General features: G+C 50.1%; 1 protein-coding gene across 8 annotated transcripts; it reads left to right on the top strand.

Annotated features, from left to right (window-relative positions):
* Positions 1 to 15: 15 nt before the first annotated feature.
* On the top strand, positions 16 to 20,667 carry HYOU1 (hypoxia up-regulated 1). Of its 8 annotated transcripts, none has more exons than XM_069553598.1 (26): positions 16 to 143; positions 10,054 to 10,150; positions 10,392 to 10,485; positions 10,675 to 10,753; positions 10,904 to 11,058; positions 11,182 to 11,258; positions 11,697 to 11,878; positions 12,118 to 12,233; positions 13,293 to 13,485; positions 13,703 to 13,837; positions 13,992 to 14,074; positions 14,167 to 14,299; positions 14,449 to 14,636; positions 14,916 to 15,054; positions 15,599 to 15,659; positions 15,797 to 15,876; positions 16,387 to 16,572; positions 16,718 to 16,890; positions 16,973 to 17,060; positions 17,183 to 17,305; positions 17,437 to 17,570; positions 17,651 to 17,735; positions 18,359 to 18,599; positions 18,692 to 18,739; positions 19,016 to 19,066; positions 19,180 to 20,667. In XM_069553598.1, the coding sequence occupies exons 2-26, from the start codon at positions 10,060 to 10,062 to the stop codon at positions 19,248 to 19,250; spliced, it is 3,006 nt and encodes a 1,001-aa protein (XP_069409699.1). In that variant the 5' UTR covers positions 16 to 143; positions 10,054 to 10,059; the 3' UTR covers positions 19,251 to 20,667. The 8 variants fall into 8 exon arrangements, with proteins under 8 accessions (XP_069409699.1, XP_069409698.1, XP_069409701.1 ...); XM_069553597.1 differs by having other exon boundaries at positions 21 to 143; positions 19,013 to 19,066; XM_069553600.1 differs by lacking the exon at positions 16 to 143 and adding an exon at positions 8,956 to 9,075.
* The last annotated feature ends 596 nt before the right edge of the window (positions 20,668 to 21,263 follow it).

The raw sequence follows: 21,263 nt of genomic DNA, 5'->3' as shown, positions 1-21,263 counted from the left end.
CCCCTCGACTTCCTGGAGTCTGGGTGCACCTGCGCTGTCCTCGCGAAGTGACGGTTTCCCGCTGCTGGGACAGTGGGCGCGGCCGCTTGAGGCAGGGTTCACCACCCGCAGCTCGCTCCGCAGTTTTCGGTTTTGCCGGCTCTGTAAGTGCCTTGGCTGAAATGCTTCTTAAGAGCTAGACCTTCACCTCTCTGGGCATCAGTTTCCTCTTTAATTAAATTGGCGGGCAGTGAGGGATGAAGATGAGGGATGACACGCGGTTTGTGAATTGTAACCCGCTGTGCCTAGATGAATTACCTTCTGCATCACAGGACTGTTTTGAGGCCTAAGTGAATCGGTGTATATGAAACTGGTTTTTCGGCTGTAGGAAAGGAGAAATAATATTAGAGGTTTGTGTCTGCCACCAGGTACAGATTGTAACTACAGTCAGTGTGTTTTTGGGTCCCTCTGTGGGGCATGGTGTTTATTGGGCACCTAAAACATGTTTCTTAAGGAAGCTGGGAAATACTTCTGGGGCACAAATTCCAATAACCTGGCCTTTCTCTCCTTGCCGTAATGACAGGGTATAAGCAGAGTATAGCAAAGAGCCTTGAAGCTGCAGCACTGGGCACTGCGTGATTTTACAGGTGACAAGGGTCAAAGACACTTCATGGTACCCACGGGTCCCAACTTGGGCTAAACCAGCTGTCTCTGTGGAAAACTGCAAGTGTACTGTTTTTTCGCCACTAGTAGCTACAAATGGGAGTGACAGTCATTTGAGACAGTATGCAATATGAAAAAGTGGCCATATGATTAGTATTTGTGAAGTTTATTTTTGCATCCCTGTCCCCCACAGCCTATTTTCAGAACATGTTAGGCTTTATTCCCTCCCCAGATTCTCAGCAAGCAGGGCCTGTGTGTTGCTTACCAAGAACCAGGTCTAACAGCCTAGTAGATGCTCCAAGTGGATTGAAGCAGTGAATGTAGATGATTTTCCTCTTACCCTCTCCTTGATCTAGTTGATGGAAAAAGGTGTGTCTATTTGTCTAAAGAAATAAATGAGCGGAGAGCACACAGATTTCCTGATTTACAGCCCAGATTTCTTTCTTCTTTGTCACGCCGGTATTAATACCATTTTGAATCTCAGTCTCTGAGCAGAAGCACAAGTAGAGTCTAGATGGGACCTGATTTCACCTTTGAGTTATGTCCGTTGTTAAGGCTATGGATAATACTTGTTAAAGGAAGTAAAGTGAAAGCAGAGAGATGTGGACAGCAGAATGACATCTTTGTTGTTGTTGTGTTTGCTCCCCCTACTGTCCAGTGGTAGAGGCTCTGATATCTGAGCCACTGGATCTTCTGTTGGTACATAAAATCTTCTGTTGGTCCTCCGGAGGACCCATGCACCTCTTCAGACTTGCTGCCTTCCTTCCTTTCCTCTTTTTGACAAATATGTCTTTGGTATTCCTGAAATTGTACTAAATGCCCAGCATATATACATGAAATAGACATGGTGCCTGCTCTTCAGGGAGCTTGACCACCACCATAGGAAACAGACATAAACAGGACTGACAGTAATGAGCCTTTAAATTTCTTTTTGCTTAAATTGAAGTAAGTTGATTTAAAAATAAATAAGTAAATTGAAGTAAGTTGACTTACATTGTTTCAGGTGTACATCAAGGTGATTCAGTCATACACACACACACACACACACACACACAAACAAATACTTTTTCAGATTATTTTCCATTATAGGTTATTACAAGGTATTGAGTATAGTTCCCTGTGCTATACAGTAGGTTCTTGATGTTTATCTATTTTATATAGTAATGTGTACCTGTTAACGCCAAATTCCGAATTTGTCCCTCCCTTCCTTTCCTGTTTGGTAACCATAAGTTTGTTTTCTGTGTCTGTAGTCTAGTCCTGCTTTTTAAATAAGTTCATTTGTTCATACTGTTTTAGATTTCACATATAAGTGATGTCATGTGATACTCATCTTTAACTTACTTCATTTAGCATTATAATCTCTATGTCCATCTAGGTTTCTGCAAAGGGCATTATTTCATTCTTTTTATGGCTGATACTATTAATATATACCACATCTTTATCCATTCGTCTGTCAAAGGACATTTAGGTTGCTTCCATGTCTTGGTATTGTGAATTGTACTGCTATGAATATTGGGGTACATGTGTCTTTTCAAATTAGAGTTTTCATCTTTTCCAGATACCAGCCCTAAATTTCATGTAGCGAATTATACCTAATGAGGTACTTTCCCTCTCCATTGACTCTTCATAGCAACCACCTGCAGAAGTATCATTATCTCTGATGAGAAACAGTCTCAAAGAGGTTCAGGAATTCTTCAGTTCCCTAACCTTTAATTAAATAACTTGCCGGGGGTGTGAAGCTAGGCTACACTTGTCAGAACATACACCAGGATTTGTCTTTTAGGTATGCTTGTCTGAATCCAGGTGCTTCAGTATAGTGAGGATGTAAGAAGGCAAACTACACAGAGAGTGATTGTGTGTATAAAATCACTTCCAGTTCTGCACACTGAGAACTGGAGTTCTGAAGGGAGGGACTAAAGGTAAAGAAGCAACTCAAGTCTTTAGCTTGAAATTAAAGAGATCATGACTCAGAATCAAGAATTACCTAGCAATGCCCTCTCTTTTGCCCTTCAGCAAACTGCTGCCCATGATGTACAACAGTCATATCCACTACAGCAAAATAGGAACACTTCTTGTTCCAGCTGCAAAATTTTATTTTCTATCATCCCCTCCCCCCCATCTGGCTCTCTGAATAGAAACTATTTTCTTAACTACTGAAAAATGTTTTTTTTTCTTACCCTAAAAAGGCTAGCAGCAGTTTCCACTTTAGGAACAAAAAGGTCAACCTAATAAACTCAGAGGTCTTATAGTATAAGAGAGCGCAAGGCTTCAAGGCAACCATAAAACAGGAGAAAGGAGCAATTAGCTGATTATTGATTGTGAAAATCTGGCCTGCAAGAGGGACCTTCGTCATGAATTTGGTAAAGCACTTAACCAAGCTTTTAGCACTGCAATAGTGCATATCTTTTAGTTTTATTTCTCTAGACTGAATTTTTTTTAAAAAAAAGCTAATGTATATTGGGTCCTTAGGATTCCCTAGCACTGTGTGAAGCACTTTACCCCCTTCTTTAATTTTGACACCAACCCTGTGATGCTGAAAGCTCAGCTTCTCTGCACACAGGTGCTGAATCAAATCTCAGAGTTTTGAGTGAAGTGGAAAAGGATAGCTTTATTAGTTTGCCAAGCAAAGAGGGCCACAGTGGGCTAATGCCCTCAAAGTTGTGTGTCTCCACTTGGAGAAGATAGTGAGTTTTATAGTAATTGTTCAAAGAGGGCGTGATCAGCTTGTGGACATTCTTCTGATAGGTTCATGGTGATGCAAGTAGAAATTAGCATAATTAACCTTCAGGTCAACTAATCTGAGGTCTACATACTTGTACCAGTATACCATCATTAACCATGTCAACTTCTCTCACCTGGAAGGGGTTTCAGTATCTGCAAAGTAACTCAAAGATATTGTTGTGTGTATCCATTGATGGGGAAACAGGACCTTGCCCCAAGACTGCTCTTGAGTTTGCTTCTCCCTGGTCTCACATCCCCTCCCTTCCCTAGTTAACAACTGCTTGAATCTGCCTACCGGAACTCAGGGCAAGTGATGGAGGCTGAATGAAGGCTGTCTCCTACAATCAAAGTAATGGGGATACAAAGCCCTTGTGCCCAGGAGCCCCACAGGCCCTTTTTGGTATGACTTGTGAGGCATGTACCTGCATGCCTCTTTGAAAGATATTGAAACTGAGGTTTCAACTGAGCTACACAACAGACATTTCTTCTGTAATTCTAAAAATATTGCTATAAAAGTAGGAAAAAAAAAAAACTTACCCTAGTGCTTCTCCTGCCTAAAGTTACAGTAAATAAGCCATCGAGTCTTTCGTGTGACACATACAAAATAATTTCTGAAATTATTATTGAAGTGTAACATACAAACAGATTAAGTATACATACTACAATCCATTGAATTTTCACAAAAGCCATTGCAACCAGCATCCCCAAAGCCAGCCTTATGCCCTCTTCTTACGTGAAAGGGTAAGTACCATCCCAGCTTCTATGACTAGAATTTAATTTTGCCTGTTTTTAAACTTTATCCAAGTGAAGTCATAAACTGTGTGCTCTATGGTTTCTGTCTGCTTTCACTGAATACTGTTTGTGGGATTTATTTAAGCAGTTGAATGTAAGAGACCAGTTGCTCTGTAGAATTCCATTGTGTGAGTGTACCACTATTTATTTGATCCAACTTTTTTTTTTACCAACTTCACGTGGCACTCAGGATCTTAGTTCCCCCAAGGGATCGAACTTGTGGCCCCACCAGTGACAGCACCAAGGCCTAACCCACTGGACTGCCAGAGAATTCCCTATCTATACAGTTATTGCTGGGCATTGGAGCAGTATTCCATTTCAGTGCATTTTGAATTAAGCTATTACAGAGTCTCAGTGAACAAAGTTTCTTTGTGAATATGTTCAAATAGATATATACCTAAGAATGGGGTAACTGGGTGACAACACTTTTTAAATTCTCCTGGACCAGGATGTTCACAATTGACACTGGCCTCAGCCCATGACATGGTTATATAATGTATGCATGGTTTATAATGTATGCATGTGCTCTGACGTAGGTGTTCATTTTATTCATGTTCTGTGAGATGGCAGCTTTCTCCCTTGGGCTTCTGCACAGTGTAGGGAAGGGGAGGTAGTCCTCAAACGTTATTACAGGTTTTTCTGGAGCAGAGCTAGTGGATTCAGCTGTCTTGTGCTGTGCTGTGCTTAGTCACTCAGTCGTGTCCGACTCTCTGCGACCCAGTGGACTGTAGCCTGCCAGGCTCCTCTGTCCATGGGGATTTTCCAGGCAAGAATACTGGAATGGGTTGTCATGCCCACCTCCAGGGGATCTTCCCAACCCAGGGATCGAACCTAGGTCTCCTGCATTGCAGGCAGATGCTTTACGGTCTGAGCCACCAGGGAAGCAGCTGTCTTGTTTCATCTAAGTCAGATGTTCTACATTAAAATTTTCCTACTGTTTTACACCTTGCTCTTGTGAAACTCCCATCTGGTCAGAGAACAAAACAGGTGACTCCCCAGAGCAATTGCACCTGCTGCCCCTCCCAGGGGGATAGACACCCAGGTTCAGAAGCATAGCTGATGCAGACTGTGCTCCCACCAAGGATATTCTGGGAGTGGGAGCTCACATAAGGAGCAGGGCAGACTGACTTTCTTACTCTCCCAATAAAGCCATTCAGTGATCTCAAAAATCTGTGGAAAATTCTTAAACAGATGGAATACCAGACCACCTTACCTGCCTTCTGAGAAATCTGTATGCAGGTCAAGAAGCAACAGTTAGAACCACATATGGAACAATGGATTGGTTCCAAATTGGGAAAGGAGTACATCAAGGCTGTATATTGTCACCTTGCTTGTTTAACTTATATGCAGAGCACATCATGCGAAATGCCGGGCTGGATGAAGCACAAGATGGAATCAAGATTGTTGGGAGAAAGAAGTAAAATAAAGTGAAAGTTGCTCAGTCATGTCCGACTCTTTGTGACCCCATGGTCTATACAGTCCATGGAATTCTCCAGGCCAGAATACTGAAGTGGGCAGCTTTTCCCTTCTCCAGGGGATCTTCCCAACCCAGGGATCGAACCTAGGTTTCCTGCATTGCAGGTCGATTCTTTACTAGCTGAGCTACAAGGTAAGCCCACCCAGAGAGAGATCAATAAACTCAGATATGCAGATGATACCACCCTTATGGCAGAAAGCAAAGAACTGAAGAGCCTCTTTATGAGAGTGAAAAAACTGGCTTAAAACTCAGCATTCAAAAAACTTAAGATCATGGCATCCAGTCCCATCACTTCATGGCAAATAGATGGGGTAACAATGGAAACAGTGATAGACTTTATTTTGGGGGGCTCCAAAATCACTGCAGATGGTGACTGCAGCCATGAAATTAAAAGATGCTTGCTCCTTGGAAAACAAGTTATGACCAACCTAGACAGCATATTAAAAAGCAGAAACATTACCAACAAAGATCCATCTAGTCAAAGCTATGGTTCTTCTGGTAGATAGGAGAGTTGTACTATAAAAGAAAGCTGACTGCTGAAGGATTGATGCTTTTGAACTGTGGTTTGGAGAAGACTTGAGAGTCCCTTGGACTGCAAAGAGATCCAACCAGTCAATCCTATGGGAAGTTTGTTCTGAATATTCATTAGAAAGACATGCTCCAGCTGAAGCTCCAACACTTTGGCCACCTGATGTGAAGAACTGACTCATTGGAAAAGACCCTGATGCTGGGAAACTTTGAAGGCAGGAGAAGGGGACAACAGAGGATGAGATGGTTGGATGGCACCACCGACTCAATGGATGAGTTTGAGCAATCTCCGGGAATTGGTGATTGACAGTGAAGCCTGGCGTGCTGCAGTCCGTGGGATTGCAAAGAGTTGGACACGACTGAGCAACTGAACTGAAAGTCATTCAATAGGTTTTTAATAAGTGTGCAAAACTGGGAACATACTTGTTTCCCAACAGATTGACCTCTGAAGGAAAGGATAGGTCACCCCCATCTCTGGAATCCCAACACTTAGCACAATGCTTACATGCAACACAGGGCCAATAAATGTTAAAGTGCACATTCTGTTTGAAAGAATCTACCCTACTGAATTGGAGAAGGAAATGGCAGCCCACTCCAGTACTGTTGCCTGGAAAATCCCATGGACGGAGGAGCCTGGTAAGCTGCAGTCCATGGGGTCACAGAGTCAGAGGACACAACTGAGCAACTTCACTTTCACCCCACTGAATAGGTGGTCAAAAGTAGAGTCAGTTATTGAGAAACAAAATCTTGGGGACTTTGCTGGTGGCCCAGTGGTTAGGAATCTGCCTTCCAATGCAGAGGACACAGGTTCAGTCCCTGCTTGGGGAACTAAATCCCACATGCCACTGAGCAACTAAGCGTGCGCACCACAACAGGCTTAGAAAATAAGCAAAATCTTTCTCTGTGACATTGAAATGACAACTTCTATGTTCATCAGTATGACTAAACAACTCCCATGCTATGGAATGTTCTGTAGCAGTAAACAAAGTGAATCTGTACACTGGTATGGAAAATACACCATGATTTATTTTAACCAAAGAAGAAAAAAGCAAGTTGCAACAAGCTAATCATATAACATTTTATCATTTAAAAAAGACAGCAGCTACATATTTCAAGAGGCATACATGTATGTAAATAGAGGAAAAGGCCTAGAATGTTACACATCTAATAACAGCAGATAACTCTAGAGATTGTGGATATTATCAAAGAGATTTAACTTTATTTAACTTTATTAAAACTTTTTACAAGATTACATTTGTATATTATTTGTGTAATTAAACTGTATTAGTTTCAAGCGAATTTCTGTTTCTACCAATTTCTCTACTACCTGAAGACTGAATTATTCTAAAAAGGAAGGAAAGTAGACCTCCTCTTGATACTGCCAGTAGGTTGATCTTCTAAGCATAGACACCAGACTCAAATCTGAACCCAGCTGGATCTGTTTACTTTAACCTTTGCTTTTCATCGCTTTTAGTCACTAAAAAGATGCTGTCTACAACTGTACTTATATATAATGACCTGGCTAGGGGAACCTGCCCCCTGCCTGAATGTTAAAGTGCCTTTATTCAGCTCCTAGGGATACACTCTGACCCTGCCCAACTGTGAATGGTTACAGAAAAGAAGAAATTAACACATCCCTTCCCTGATGCTTATTTTGCAGGATTTATGGCCTTTTTACTTTACTTCCACACCACCTCCTCCTCTCTGTTCTATAAAAGAAACTGACATCCAGACCCCAATCAGATGGTACTCTAGGGTGCAAGACTGCCATTTTCTTGGTTGCCAGGTTTTCCGGATAAAGTCTCTAGTCTTTGCCTCAGCACTTTGTCGTCCAACTATTGGCTATTAGACAGAGTTTGGATTTTGTAACAGCCCTAAGCATTATTTAAAAATGTAGGAAAAGGACCAGATAAGATTTCCTTAACCAAGCCTGGGCTGTGATAGCCAGGGCCTTCACAAGAACCTTCTGTAAAGGGAGGCCAGGCAACGATTTCATGAGAGGAAGCAGTGATACCATATTTAAGAAAAGTGCTCTGATGTCAATAAAACTGGAAAAAGTGTGCTCTCTCAGGACCATGCAGATTTCTATGGGCTTGTGAAGTACAGAGAGGGGAGTTAAGAGCGCCAGAAACCTTTCCGAGTTGCTTTAAGAAAGAAAGTGCACAGGCATAATGGAAGAGAAACAGGAGGTGGTGCATCTGTGCTTAACCAATTAACAGCCTCACAAAAGCGGCTTTTGTGTCAGGGATTTGCAGTTCGGAATGTTCTTTCTCAAACTGGAGTAAAGAGTCCAGGCCAACATCTGCCACTAATACAAGCGTTATCTCCGACTCATCAGCGAACATCTCTCTTGGTGGCTTTAGTTTCCGCAAAGAAAGAAAGCGGGGGTTAAGGTGGACTAAGCAGTCGTTCTCTGATTTCCAGCCAAAGCCTAGGGCAGTTCAATACCGACCAGCAAGCTAGCACCTCTTCCGCGTGGTTGCCTCGGGGATGCAAGGATGCCTGCTCCTCGGACGGGGCTCCCAGATGACCAGAAGAGGCCCGAGTGCTGGACCACCCGTTTGCCGACTCGCTCCAGGCACCGGCCACTCCAGACCCGAGCAATCAGACCTTCAGCGCCGCGGCCGGAAAGGTCCCTCGAGCGCACCAGGATGGACGCTGGGCCGCGCGTGACGTGGACCAATCGGCGGCCGGGATCGGCGGTTTTCCTCCAACTGATTGACTGGCCTCTCCTTCGCCTTCGCGGCGGCGGCCGGAGACGGAGGAGGGGGTGGGCCTAGGACGTGGCCCAATGGGGACGCGCGCCGCGGCGGTGGGGGGCGGGGCCAGGCCCGCGGCGCAGGGCCGGGCGGCGGAGGCTCCAATGAGCGCACGCCGCGTCCGGGGCCGGCTGGTGCGCGAGACGCCGCTGAGAGGTTGGTGGCTAATGTAACAGTTTGCAAGCAGAGGGGAGTTGTGGAGGGCGCAGGTTTGGGGGACGCGCTGCTGGCCTCGTGGGTTTGTTCGGAGCTGCGTTTGTCCCAGAGCTGGGGTCACGGGAGCGGAGGCAAGAGGTAGCGGGGGTGGGGATGGAGATGGAAACCGGCCACCCCTTAGAGGAGGCAACGTGCTAGCTCCGGGGGCGGGTCAGTAGCGGGAGTGAGGGCCGCACGGACGCCGGTGTGCTTGGCCCTGCAGCTCGGTCTCCGGGGTGTTTTCATGCCTTAGAGGTGGGCTGGGACCCGTTTCCGGGAGTGGGAGCCGCCGTCTTTGGCAGGTGAGGCTTAGGTGAATTCGGAATACTAGCTGCCTTCTCGGCGCGGAACCTTATCGTTCCAGGCACAGCGGCTGTGTGTAGGTAGCGGGGCCGGGATGGGATGGAGAAGGGGAGCGGGCGGAACAACCCGAAGGGATGCTGAGGACAAGACGTGCCCTTCTTCCATCCCTGCCTCGTCCAGCGTCACTATCTCTCAGTTCCCGGCCAGGCCCGGCCAGGCTTTCCGCGCCAGCGGGGGAGCTCCAGGTGTAGGGAGGTAGTCTAGTCCTGAGCGGGGATCCCTGGCGGCACCCCAGGTGTGTGACAGCAGGGACATTGCTGGGGTGCGCCCGTAGAGCTGCCTGTGCAGTGGGCGGAAGGCCTTGGTCTCCGTCCTCCTGGCCTGTTACCATCACTGTTTAGGGATGTGGCCAAAGGCTTGGATCCCCGGTGTTTCACCTGGGCCTTCCTGTGGTCACTTCTGAAGATGGTGAGAGTGCTTGGTTCTCATTAGAAGGGAGGGGAGGGGATGTAGCCTATCCTGCCCTGGATGAGGATGGAGTAAGTATGAATTTTAAAGCTTTTCTGTTCTGGATGAGGTTCTGCCTTCTTCACTCAGGGAATCCAGTTACAAGTGTTGTTTTTCTCCTCTCCTAAGGACACAATGGCAGCCACAGTCAGAAGGCAGAGGCCGAGGAGGCTAGCCTGTTGGGCCTTGATGACTGTGCTCTTGGCAGACCTGTTGGCATTGAGTGGTATGTACCCCAGCAGAGGCATCAAAAGAAATATGAATGAATGAATGATGGATGATATGTGGCGGGCAGGGGTAATGAGGCTGGTGAATGGGAAACCTTTGGGCTCTTAGGTTGCCAGACCCAGACATTTTTGTTTGTCTGCTGCTGTCTTACCTTCTCCATGGAAAGCGGTAGGCTTTGATTAGTGGGGCCTCAGGAAGGCAGGGAAAGGGGCTAACTGACAGATCTGTTTCCCCTTCAGACACACTGGCAGTGATGTCTGTGGACCTGGGCAGCGAGTCTATGAAGGTGGCCATCGTCAAACCTGGAGTACCCATGGAGATTGTCTTGAACAAGTGAGGGCGGCCCCAGGGTTGGGTGGGGAAAAGAGGGTCCGCACCCCAGGCCCAAGTGTGTTCTTGGTAGTGGCCTCAACAGACTTTGTGTCTGCATGATTGTGGGATGTTGTATGAACGTGGGGGTGTTGAGGCTCCTGAGAACACACCGTGCCATAGGCACATGGCCCCAGTGTGTCTTTTCCTCAGGGAGTCCCGGAGGAAAACCCCAGTGACTGTGACCCTGAAAGAAAATGAACGATTCTTTGGCGACAGTGCGGCCAGCATGGTGAGCTCGCAGCCCACCCCTTCCCAGAAGCAGTGGGCAGGAGAGGCGATGGCAGACTCCAGAGTCTACTCCCTGATCGATCTCCAAGGTAGGTAGGTGATGGCAGGTTTGGGAGTCTTAACACTCTGCACTTTCTTTACCTCTTCTCAGGCCATCAAGAACCCAAAAGCAACGCTGCGTTACTTCCAGCACCTCCTGGGGAAGCAGGAGAATAACCCCCATGTAGCCCTGTACAAAGCTCGTTTCCCCGAGCATGAGCTGGGCTTCGACCCGCAGAGGCAGACTGTGTACTTCCAAATCAGCCCGTGAGTGCCCTGCTGGGGAAGGTGGGCTCAGGGGGCCTGGTGAGATCCCTGTCAACATGTGTTCACCACTGTCCTTATGTGGATGCTGGGCTTTCCTCTCCGCTAACCATCCCCCTCCCCCAGGCAGCTGCAGTTCTCGCCGGAGGAGGTCCTCAGCATGCTTCTCAACTACTCCCGGTCTCTGGCTGAAGATTTTGCAGGTGGGTGGCCAAGGTGGAGCCAGTGGCAGCCACGTTCCCTGGAGACTCAAATGAAGGCAGGTCTGAGTCCCCAGGAACACTTAGTAACATCTGATGACATTTTTGGTTGTCACAACTAGGGAGCTGCAGCCACTGTCATCTACCGAGTAGAAGCCAGGGGTGCTGCCAAACTTCCTAGACTGCACACCTCTGCCCCCCAAAACAAAGAATTATCTGGCCCAGGGACTTTCCTGGTGGTTTAGTGGTTAAAACCCTGAGCTTCCATTGCAGGGGACACAGATTCAATCCCTGGTTGGGGAATGAAGATCCCACGTCTTACGTGGTGCGGCCGAGAAAAAAAAAATACTATCTAGCCTAAAATGTCAGCTGTGCTGAGACTGAGAAACTCCCATCTAAGGTGTGGAGCTGGTGGGAACCCTGTTCTCTTGTCCCTTGTAGAGCAGCCCATCAAGGATGCAGTGATCACTGTGCCAGCCTTCTTCAATCAGGCTGAGCGCCGAGCCGTGCTGCAGGCTGCGCGAATGGCTGGCCTCAAGGTGCTGCAGCTCATCAATGACAACACCGCCACTGCCCTCAGCTACGGTGTCTTCCGCAGGAAAGATATCAACAGCACTGCCCAGGTGAGCCAGGGAGGAGCTGCCGACTGGCCTGGCAGGGTGGCCGAGTCTGATGATGGAAGCCACTTGGCTTGATTTGCATCTCATTTGCATTCTGGCCCTTGACAAATGTGGCCACAGCCCCCTCTCAGCTCCTTTTGGAGCTGTTTGGCTTTCATTCAGTGCAGCCCTTTGGAGGCAGGCAGGCAGGCACCCTGGAGTTGTGTTCGGTTCTTGTGACAGTGGCCTTGATGTCTCTGCAGAATATCATGTTCTATGACATGGGCTCAGGCAGCACTGTGTGCACCATCGTGACCTACCAGACAGTGAAGACTAAGGATGCGGGGACGCAGCCACAGCTGCAGATCCGGGGCGTGGGGTAAGTGGGTACTGCGAGGCAGGCTGCTTGCTGAGCTGCCCTTGGGTCCGGGTTTCTTCTTGGAGGGTCAGCTGCCTCACTTTCCTGCTCCCTGCAGGAGTACTCTCCTGGCTAAAGCATCCACCTTTGTAGGATACGTCTCCCAAAGAGCACGAGGTAGATGGAGATACGGAGAGACAGTTTGGGAAGGTTGAGGGCAATGAATGTCCCAAGCTGCTTCTGAGGAAATCCATCAGGCCATAGGCCCTATGAGGAGTGTGAGCTTCAACTATGTCTTTGTTCTTGGCATCTTTGGTTTCCTTATTGCTGATGTGATGTTATTTCATGAACCCATTCTTTACTGTCCACCTTTTCTGTTTCCACATGAGTCTGAACTGCTGCTGCCTCTCACCTGCAGAAGAGCAGATCTCACTGCTGCCGGTGTAGCCTCCCTCCAGTTCTTTTTCCACATTTCAGCCAGAGGGTTCTTTTCAAACTTGTCTGTATCTCATTTCTTTAGAAACCTTTCAGTGGCTCCGCACCTTTGTCTTGGCTTATGAAGCCACCTGTATGTGCCCTGACAACTCCAGCTTGGCTCTGACCTTGAGCTCCAGCCGTCTTTGCCCTCCATTGAACTTACACACTCTTGTTCTCTCACACCTCACCCTCTGCCTAGAATGTTCATTCCTCTCTTCTTCACCTCGTTAACTCCAACTCACCTTCAAGTTTCAGCTCTAGCATCACTTCTTCACCGAACTTTCCCAGACATCTCTAAATAGCTGAAATTTCCCTTATGTATGTTCTAGTGGCATCCTCTGTCTGTTATAACACAGGGGATTGCTAAAATTTCACAGTGTGGTTGATGGCTCAATTATAAACTGTTTGATAGCGGGGACCCTGTCTTTTATTTTCCTTCTTACAGTTGTATTTCCAGAGACAAATATCTAATTTGATGTATAGTAGTTACAGTTGAATAAATGGCTAGATGGACTGTCACTGAGAGGTGTTAGCCATGTGGGTGAGACCCAGGTTCCTGTGTGGATGAAGGGACCCCGTGTGTTCCTCACACTTACTGCACAGGTTTGACCGTACCCTGGGGGGCCTGGAGATGGAGCTCCGCCTGCGTGAGCACCTGGCCGGGCTTTTCAACGAGCAGCGCAAGGGTCAGAGAGCAAACGACGTGCGAGAGAACCCTCGTGCCATGGCCAAGCTGCTGCGTGAGGCCAATCGACTGAAGACCGTTCTGAGCGCCAATGCTGACCACGTGGCCCAGGTGCTCACACGTGGCTGCTTGAGGGCAAAGATTCCTTGCCCCGCCCCCTCCCAGAGGGTGGAGGACCCTGCCACCCTGAGCTCAATTTCGGGGTGGCCCATCCCTTGTTCCCATGGTTCCTGCCTGCCTCCCAGCATCCTGTTCCCTTGGTGTCTCACCCACCCACCCAGAGAGCAGGACCCGGGTGAGTGCTCTGACCTTCCTATTCCTTTCCCAGATCGAGGGCCTGATGGATGATGTGGATTTCAAGGCAAAGGTGACTCGAGCCGAGTTTGAAGAGTTGTGTGCAGACTTGTTTGAGCGGGTCCCTGGGCCCGTGCAGCAAGCGCTGCAGAGTGCAGAGATGAAACTGGTGAGGCAGGGTCATCGAGGTGGGCGTGACGGGGAGACAGATGGGATGGAAAGTGAAGAGGTGGCAGGGAGGAGGGAAGAAGTCAGAGAAGAGTCTGTGCTGAGGATGAGGGTGACCTCGGAATTGACCCATCCTCCACTTTCTCCCCCTGCAGGATGAGATTGAGCAGGTGATCCTGGTGGGCGGGGCCACTCGCGTCCCCAAAGTGCAGGAGGTGCTGCTGAAGGCTGTGGGCAAGTGAGTGTGGGGCCTGAGCAGCAGGAGGGCTGAGGGGAGGTGGGCCAGGCCAGGCTGCAGATGGATGGTCCTGAGCCTTGGGATGTTTACAGGGAAGAGCTGGGGAAGAACATCAATGCCGATGAAGCCGCCGCCATGGGGGCTGTGTACCAGGCGGCCGCGCTCAGTAAAGCCTTCAAGGTGAAGCCTTTTGTCGTCCGGGATGCGGTGATCTACCCCATCCTGGTGAGTAAGCCTGTGTGCTGGGGTGGAAGGCTTCCCATACCTCTCCCAGGGCCATCTCGAGCCTGTCCCTCTGTCTTCCTGCCATCGGCATTCCCCATCCCAGACCCTGCTCTGCTTCTCCACTGGGCCTCCCCTCTCCTGCCATGTAGGTGGAGTTCACGAGGGAGGTGGAGGAGGAGACTGGGGTCCGCAGCCTGAAGCACAATAAGCGCGTCCTCTTCTCTCGCATGGGACCCTACCCTCAGCGCAAAGTCATCACCTTTAACCGCTACAGCCATGACTTCAACTTCCACATCAACTACGGTGACCTGGGCTTCCTGGGGCCTGAGGATCTTCGGTGAGGGGGTGGGGCCAGATGGGGACTCGGGGGAGGGAGGGGTGGGGTCTGCGAGTGACACCAGGGAAGCAGCCTGTGGGCTTGGGCTTGGGCTTGGGCTGAGCTTCTCCTCTGGGGGTGCTTCCATCCCGAGGGTGTCCTGGGGTAGGGCCCCCTGTCTCATACCCGGAGGCTATGTAGACTAGAGCTTGGAGGCAGGCTTGTGGGGGCCTCCCCTGAACGGCTTTCTTTCTTTTTTTTTTTTTTTTTCCCCTGAACGGCTTTCTCCTCCCCACCCAGGGTATTTGGCTCCCAGAATCTGACCACAGTGAAGCTAAAAGGTGTGGGCGAGAGCTTCAAGAAGTATCCCGACTACGAGTCTAAGGGCATCAAGGCTCACTTCAACCTGGACGAGAGCGGCGTGCTCAGCCTGGACAGGGTGAGAGCAGGAGGCCCCATGTGCCAGGCGGGACCCAGGCACTGCCAGGCGGGACCCAGGCGCTACCAGCCGCTTCCACAGTGGCTCCTTGTATTATTCAAACATGGTCAATAAAATGGGTTTGGGAGTTGGATAAATCTTGAGCTAAACAAGGGATCTGGTGTGGGCCATCTCAGAGCCTGTGAGTGCTCATGGACATTGTAATTTTCAGGGTCTAGGATGGCTGAGAAACCTGCTTATTAACAACAGTTCAGGGGATTTGTATCTTTTAGAACATACTGTGGGCAACCATGGCCTATTCTGTTGAGTGGAGGAGTGTGAGGGTGAGGAGGGGGAAGCTCCAGTCTCCTCCGCAGAGGGCTTGTAATCAACTGGGGTGGAGGAGACTCCATCCAGGAGCCCTTGGAGGAGGCAGGGGAGAGGACAGGCTAGCACAGCTGGAAGTCACATGGTTGTGCCTCACCAGGAACCCGCCAGGCAGGATGTTTGTGGAGAAAAGGTGGGTTAGCATGTGCTTGTCTTCACCTTGGATCCCTGTTTTCAGGTGGAGTCTGTGTTTGAGACGCTGGTGGAGGACAGCCCAGAAGAGGAATCTACTCTGACCAGTAAGATGAGCAAGTGCACGCGTGTGAGAGAGTGTCCTTGTGTGCCTTCCAGGGAGGTGGGCAAGCCTTGCCCTTAGGGTTGGGGATGGAGTCACTTCTGTGACGCTTTTTAAGTCTTTGGGTTTTCCTCTTTCTAGAACTTGGCAACACCATCTCCAGCCTGTTTGGAGGTGGCAGCACACCAGATACTAAAGAAAATGGTACTGACACAGTCCAGGTAAGGCCAGGATGGAGTCAGGGGAGCACGGAGGACGGTGCATGGGACCAGGCGGCAGCAGCAGAGACGGGGGTTGGATGTCGACCCCAGCTTCTCAGGATGTGATAGGCCCCGCCTCCTCTTAGCCTGTGGAGAAGGGTATGGCAACCCACTCTAGTATTCTTGCCTGAAGAACTCCATGGACAGAGGAGCCTGGTTTCTACAGTCCATGGGGTTGCAAAGAGTTGGACATGACTAAGACTTTCTTTCTTTCTTTCCTCTTAGCCCAAGCTGGGTTCACCACACCCTTCTCTGGACTCTGAGCCATCCCAAGGCTCACCGTCACCTTCAGACACTTTTCCTCTCTCCAGCTAGACTGCCTCAGTCCAGACGCCCATTGCCCATTTCCACACAGTGGTCCTCTGTCTCCCCCAAGCTGTGCCATAGGCAGTGAGCCCTTCAAAGCAGAGCCAGTCCTGATCCATGGGCCCTGCTGATGACTCCTCAGAGGGTGTGTCTGCTTGTTTCCAGGAGGAGGAGGAAGGGCCTGTTGAGGGGAGCAAGGATGAGCCTGGAGAGCAAGCGGAGCTCAAGGAGGAAGCTGAGGCCCCAGCGGAGGACACCTCTTTGCCCCCACCCCCTGAGGCTAAGGGGGCTGCAGCGCCTGAGGGAGAAAAGGCCACAGAGAAAGATGGCAGGGACAAGCCCGAGGCCCAGGTGAGCTCTCGGCAGAGTGAAGTTGGCCTGGACCCTGAGGCTGATGGGACAGGCGCCTGCCTTGCTTCTGTCCCTAGAGCCATCCCCGCCTGTGGAGGTCAGGATGGCTGATGCTTTCCCTGACAGCCTCGTCTCTTCCCCACAGAAGCCAAGTGAGAAAGGGGAGGCGGGGTCTGAGGGTGCCCCTCCAGCCCCGGAGGAAGAAAAGAAGCAGAAACCAGCCCGGAAGCAGAGGATGGTGGAGGAGATAGGGGTGGAGCTTGTCGTCCTGGACCTGCCTGACTTGCCTGAGGACCAGCTGGCCCGCTCGGCCCAGAAGTGAGTAAAGGCTGTGAGCGTGCGGAGGGTGGGCACAGGGTGTGGAGTGGCACCCCTCACGCCTGCTGCCCCTCGGCCACAGACTCCAGGACCTGACGCTCCGGGACCTGCAGAAGCAGGAACGGGAGAAAGCAGCCAACAGTTTGGAAGCCTTCATCTTTGAGACCCAGGTGGGTGGGCTGGGACACAGGCCTGCCTCAGGACAAGGGACAGAGTTGGGGAGGAGAGTCCTGCCCCAAGAGCCTTGCCCCAAGGGCCTGCTGCATGCTTGCGCTCTGGTGCACCTCCCCAGGACAAGCTGTACCAGCCCGAGTACCAGGAAGTGTCAACCGAGGAGCAGCGTGAGGACATCTCTGGGAAGCTCAGTGCCACGTCCACTTGGCTGGAGGATGAGGGCTTTGGGGCCACCACAGCGGTGAGAGGGCTCCCAGGACATGGTGGGCAGGATGGGGAAAGGAAAGAGAGCTGAAGTGTGAGGTCATAGAGAAGGATGCAGGGCTGTTGTCCCCTAACCCCTCTGCCCTCTCCCACCCCCACGTCTGTCAGATGTTGAAGGAGAAGCTGGCCGAGCTACGGAAGCTGTGCCACGGGCTGTTTTTTCGAGTGGAAGAGCGCAAGAAGTGGCCCGAACGGCTGTCTGCCCTGGATAATCTCCTCAATCATTCCAGCATGTTCCTCAAGTGAGCGGCCCCTTTGCTCTTCTTCCCCACTCAGTCCCACCCCATCCCTCCTGGGTTGACTGTCTCCTCTCTGACTGCAGAGGGGCCCGGCTCATCCCAGAGATGGACCAGATCTTCACTGAAGTGGAGATGACAACGTTAGAGAAAATCATCAATGAGACCTGGGTAATCCCCATATAAATACTTAATTGGAGGCTTACCTGGCAAGGTGGGCTGTCCTTGGCAGTGGGGGAGATACAGAGAAATGGAGACTCAGCAGTCATTGCCTTCTCACTTAGCAGCTCATTGGAAAGGCAAAAGATGGCTGCATTTGAGATCACATCTGATCAGTCCCAGACCAGGTCATAGGCATGAGTCGTCGATTAGAGGGGTAGTGGAGCCCATCCCCGCGGGGTCAGAGAGAGCTGCTCTGAGGAGCTGGGCCTTGAACTGCATGCAGAAATTGGGGCAGGGTTTGGGGAGGTGAGAATGACTTGTGAGATTGAGAAGCTGTTCTGGATGTGGGGGCTGTTTGTTTAACTAGAGCACCAAAGTGGTTGAAATAAGGAGGAAAATAAGAGGTTCAACTGTGGTTAGTCCATAGAAATAGGATGGAAGCCAGAAATAGGCAGTTTGGCAGTCCCTTGTGGAGAGCCTCAGAGGCCATCCTGAGGTATCTGTTTGCTTCTGGGGCTGACAGTGATGGGCAGTGATTTGGGGTCTGAGGGAAAGAGCCAGAGGTTGGTTGTGGTGTGTTTCTGGGACAGAGGCATCTGCTGGCTCCGAGCCTGTCCTGACCTCGCCCACAGGCCTGGAAGAATGCAACCGTGGCCGAGCAGGCCAAGCTTTCCGCCACAGAGAAGCCCGTGTTGCTCTCGAAAGACATCGAGGCCAAGATGGCGGCCCTGGACCGTGAGGTGCAGTATCTGCTCAATAAGGCCAAGTTCGCCAAGCCCCGGCCCCGGCCCCGGGACAAGAACGGGACCCGGGCAGAGGCTCCCCTCAATGCCAGTGCCAGTGACCAGAGTGAGAAGGTCATCCCTCCCCCAGGTGAGGCCAGGGGACTGGTTCAGGCATCACTGGGCAGGAGGAAGCATTCCCTTCCTTCCGGGGACTACCTTTTCCTCCTGGTTTCCCTCCAGGCCAGACTGAAGACACGAAGCCCATCCCAGAACCTGAGAAAGAGACTGGTGAGCTGGGGAAGCGGATGGGGAACATGGACATCACTTAGCCCGAGGGGTCGGCAGACTAGCAGGACAGCCTCTCTCTGGACAGCCCTGGAGCTTTGAATAGCCTTTATATCTTGTAGATGGTTATTTCCAAAAACACAATAGACCCAAGTGTGGCCCACAGATCCTAAAATACTGACATTCACTGTCTAGCTCTTGCCGGAAAAAGTTTGCCAACCCCTGCATTAGCCCCTTCCTCCCTCTTGCGGACACTAACCTGTTCTTTCTGCAAAGCAGGATCTGAAGCAGCAGACTCTGAGCCTCTCGAGTTAGGGGGTCCCGCAGCAGGTGAGGGTGGAGGTGGCGGGCTGTGCTGGGGGGCAGTGCCTGCCCTGAGCTGGGCCTGTTCTCTCCGTCTCACCTCCCTCCATCCTTTGCTCTCTTCCCCCAATTCCTCCCAGAATCCGAACAGAAGGAACACCCGGAACAGCCAACAGGACAGAAGGGAACTTTGAAGAATGATGAACTATAACCTCCCAGTTCCCCACTCATCCCTGCCCCCTTCTCTCACCACCTCTATTTATTAAACACCAAGGACTGGGGGAGGGTTGGTTCCCCGTCACCCCAGAGGCTTCAGTTCCTCTTCTCTCACCTGCGACTGGAGGTGCGGAGAAGGGGATGGAAGGGACGGCTTACTGGTTCCTTCTGGAATAGTTCTGTGGTTCAAATCGAAATCGTTCTGTTCCCCAGCCCCACCCACTGGTTCCCTACCCATCCAGGTCCTAGTTTGGGAAAAATCACTATTATGTCTTAATTCTTCGCCTGCGGGTAGGTGAGAGCGTGGCCATCAGTGGTTGGCTGACAGGCCTGCTAGTGGGAAGGGTGTCCTGGGTGGTTAGAGGGTCTCCAGGCTTTTCTGGTTGTCCTTCCCTCCCTTTTCCACCACGAGATCTATGCCACACAGGCCAGTGTCTGAAGAACCTTGCTTTCCCGGTTTGGTTTCTGAGCTCCTGTCTGTACTTTTGCCTCCTCCAAGGTTTTTTCCCCTAAAAATCCCCATTCCCATGCCTCCCCACTGTGGGTCTCCTTGCCTTCCTCTTGCAAGTTGGACAGTCCTCTGCCTCTTGGCCAGAGCCCGTCCATCTGGACTGCCTAAGTCACTCGAGATCGACCCCCACCCACACGTACAACCCGAGTGGCCAGAGTAGGCAGGGAGAAAGTGAAGAAGAGAATCCAGCCGCCTCTCGAGGGAGTGAGATGTGTAAGAGCACTGTAGCTCCCCAGCCTGTGGACTCTGGGCCAGGAAGGGTGTGTGAGTGGCTGGCGCAGGGTGCCAGCACTCTGCAAGCGGCTGTTGGAATCTGCATCTTCCTGGTACTCCATGGCCCTTGGACTTCTGCCCCCCTTCTCTCCCTGTTGTTCTGCCCTCTCAGAGCCTTTCCCTCACCCCCTGGCCCCCTGGGCTGACCAAAATGTGCTTTCTACTGTGAGCCCCTTGTCCCAAGACCCTGGGGGCAGGAGAGAGTGTGGCATGAATGTAGAACTGCCGTCTCGCTCTCTTGGAGGCGGGCCTTGTGGGCAAAGGAAGAGGGTACAGGCTGGCCTTTCTGTAGTACATTGGTCTGCTGGGATGGGGGCCCTTTACCCACCACATGGATGTCGGGCAGCCCACTCGCCAGGGTCCCATCTGTAGCAAGAGCCAGGGCTGCCACCCCCACTCCCAGGGCATGGGGGAGCCTGGTTGTATCTGTCTCGTCCTTTCTTTCTTTTTCTCTCTTTTTTTTTTTTTTTTGCCACATTGGCAGAAATGTGCCCTAAGGGTCCTATCCTGTCCTTTATGTTTGAATTGTTTCACTAGCAGTTGAGGCTGGCTGGACAGATTTGAGTCAAATTGTACTTTGCTCCATTGTTAATTGAGAAACTGTTTCAATAAAATATTCTTTTCTACAGTTTTTGTGCCGTGATTTTTTTTTTTAATGTGTTTATTTCTAGGACTTCCCTGGTAGTCCAGTGGTTAAGATTCTGTGCTTCACGCGCTGGGGGCACGGGTTCAGTGCCTAGTTGGGCAAGTTCCACATGCCACATGGGATGGCCAAAAGATAATATGCATATAAATAATGCATGTTTATTATGGCAAATTTAGAAGGTAAAAATTTGAATAACAAAATTATCTATAATACTACCACCAAAACATCATTAACATTTTTGAACTTAGTTGAGATTCATGCATGTAATTTTTCTTCATGAAAACAAAATTGTTTTATTTTTCCTCTGACATTATTTGGACCAGGTATTTTTAGATAATATTTGAAGTATTTTTAGACAATAACCATTTTTAAGGTAACAGTCTCATTTTACAAATAAGAAATGGCAGCAGTTCAAAGAGGTTGAAAGGTCCAAGGAATCAGAGGTATTGAGAGGCTCAGCTAAGTTTGAATGTAATGCTGACCCTATAACCCTTCTCTTGTTATCCTGACAGGAATGTGTTGCTACAGCTTCATCATATGTAGAACACTTGATTTGGTGGTTCATTGGTTGCAATGAA

This window comes from Ovis canadensis, chromosome 15 (genome assembly GCF_042477335.2).
Source record: "Ovis canadensis isolate MfBH-ARS-UI-01 breed Bighorn chromosome 15, ARS-UI_OviCan_v2, whole genome shotgun sequence".
Classification (NCBI taxonomy): Eukaryota; Metazoa; Chordata; class Mammalia; order Artiodactyla; family Bovidae; genus Ovis; species Ovis canadensis.
The sequence above is the reverse complement of the archived record's forward strand: the minus strand, read 5'-3'. Positions and strand labels throughout refer to the sequence as shown.

What these genes read in the sequence shown, in the direction of transcription:
- HYOU1 (XM_069553597.1), top strand. Translation starts at nt 10,060, where the DNA reads ATGGCAGCCACAGTCAGAAGGCAGAGGCCGAGGAGGCTAGCCTGTTGG. An exon ending in GCGTGCTCAGCCTGGACAGG is followed by an intron (nt 15,055 to 15,598) that starts GTGAGAGCAGGA and finishes CCCTGTTTTCAG; the next exon opens with GTGGAGTCTGTGTTTGAGAC. An exon ending in AAATCATCAATGAGACCTGG is followed by an intron (nt 17,736 to 18,358) that starts GTAATCCCCATA and finishes CCTCGCCCACAG; the next exon opens with GCCTGGAAGAATGCAACCGT.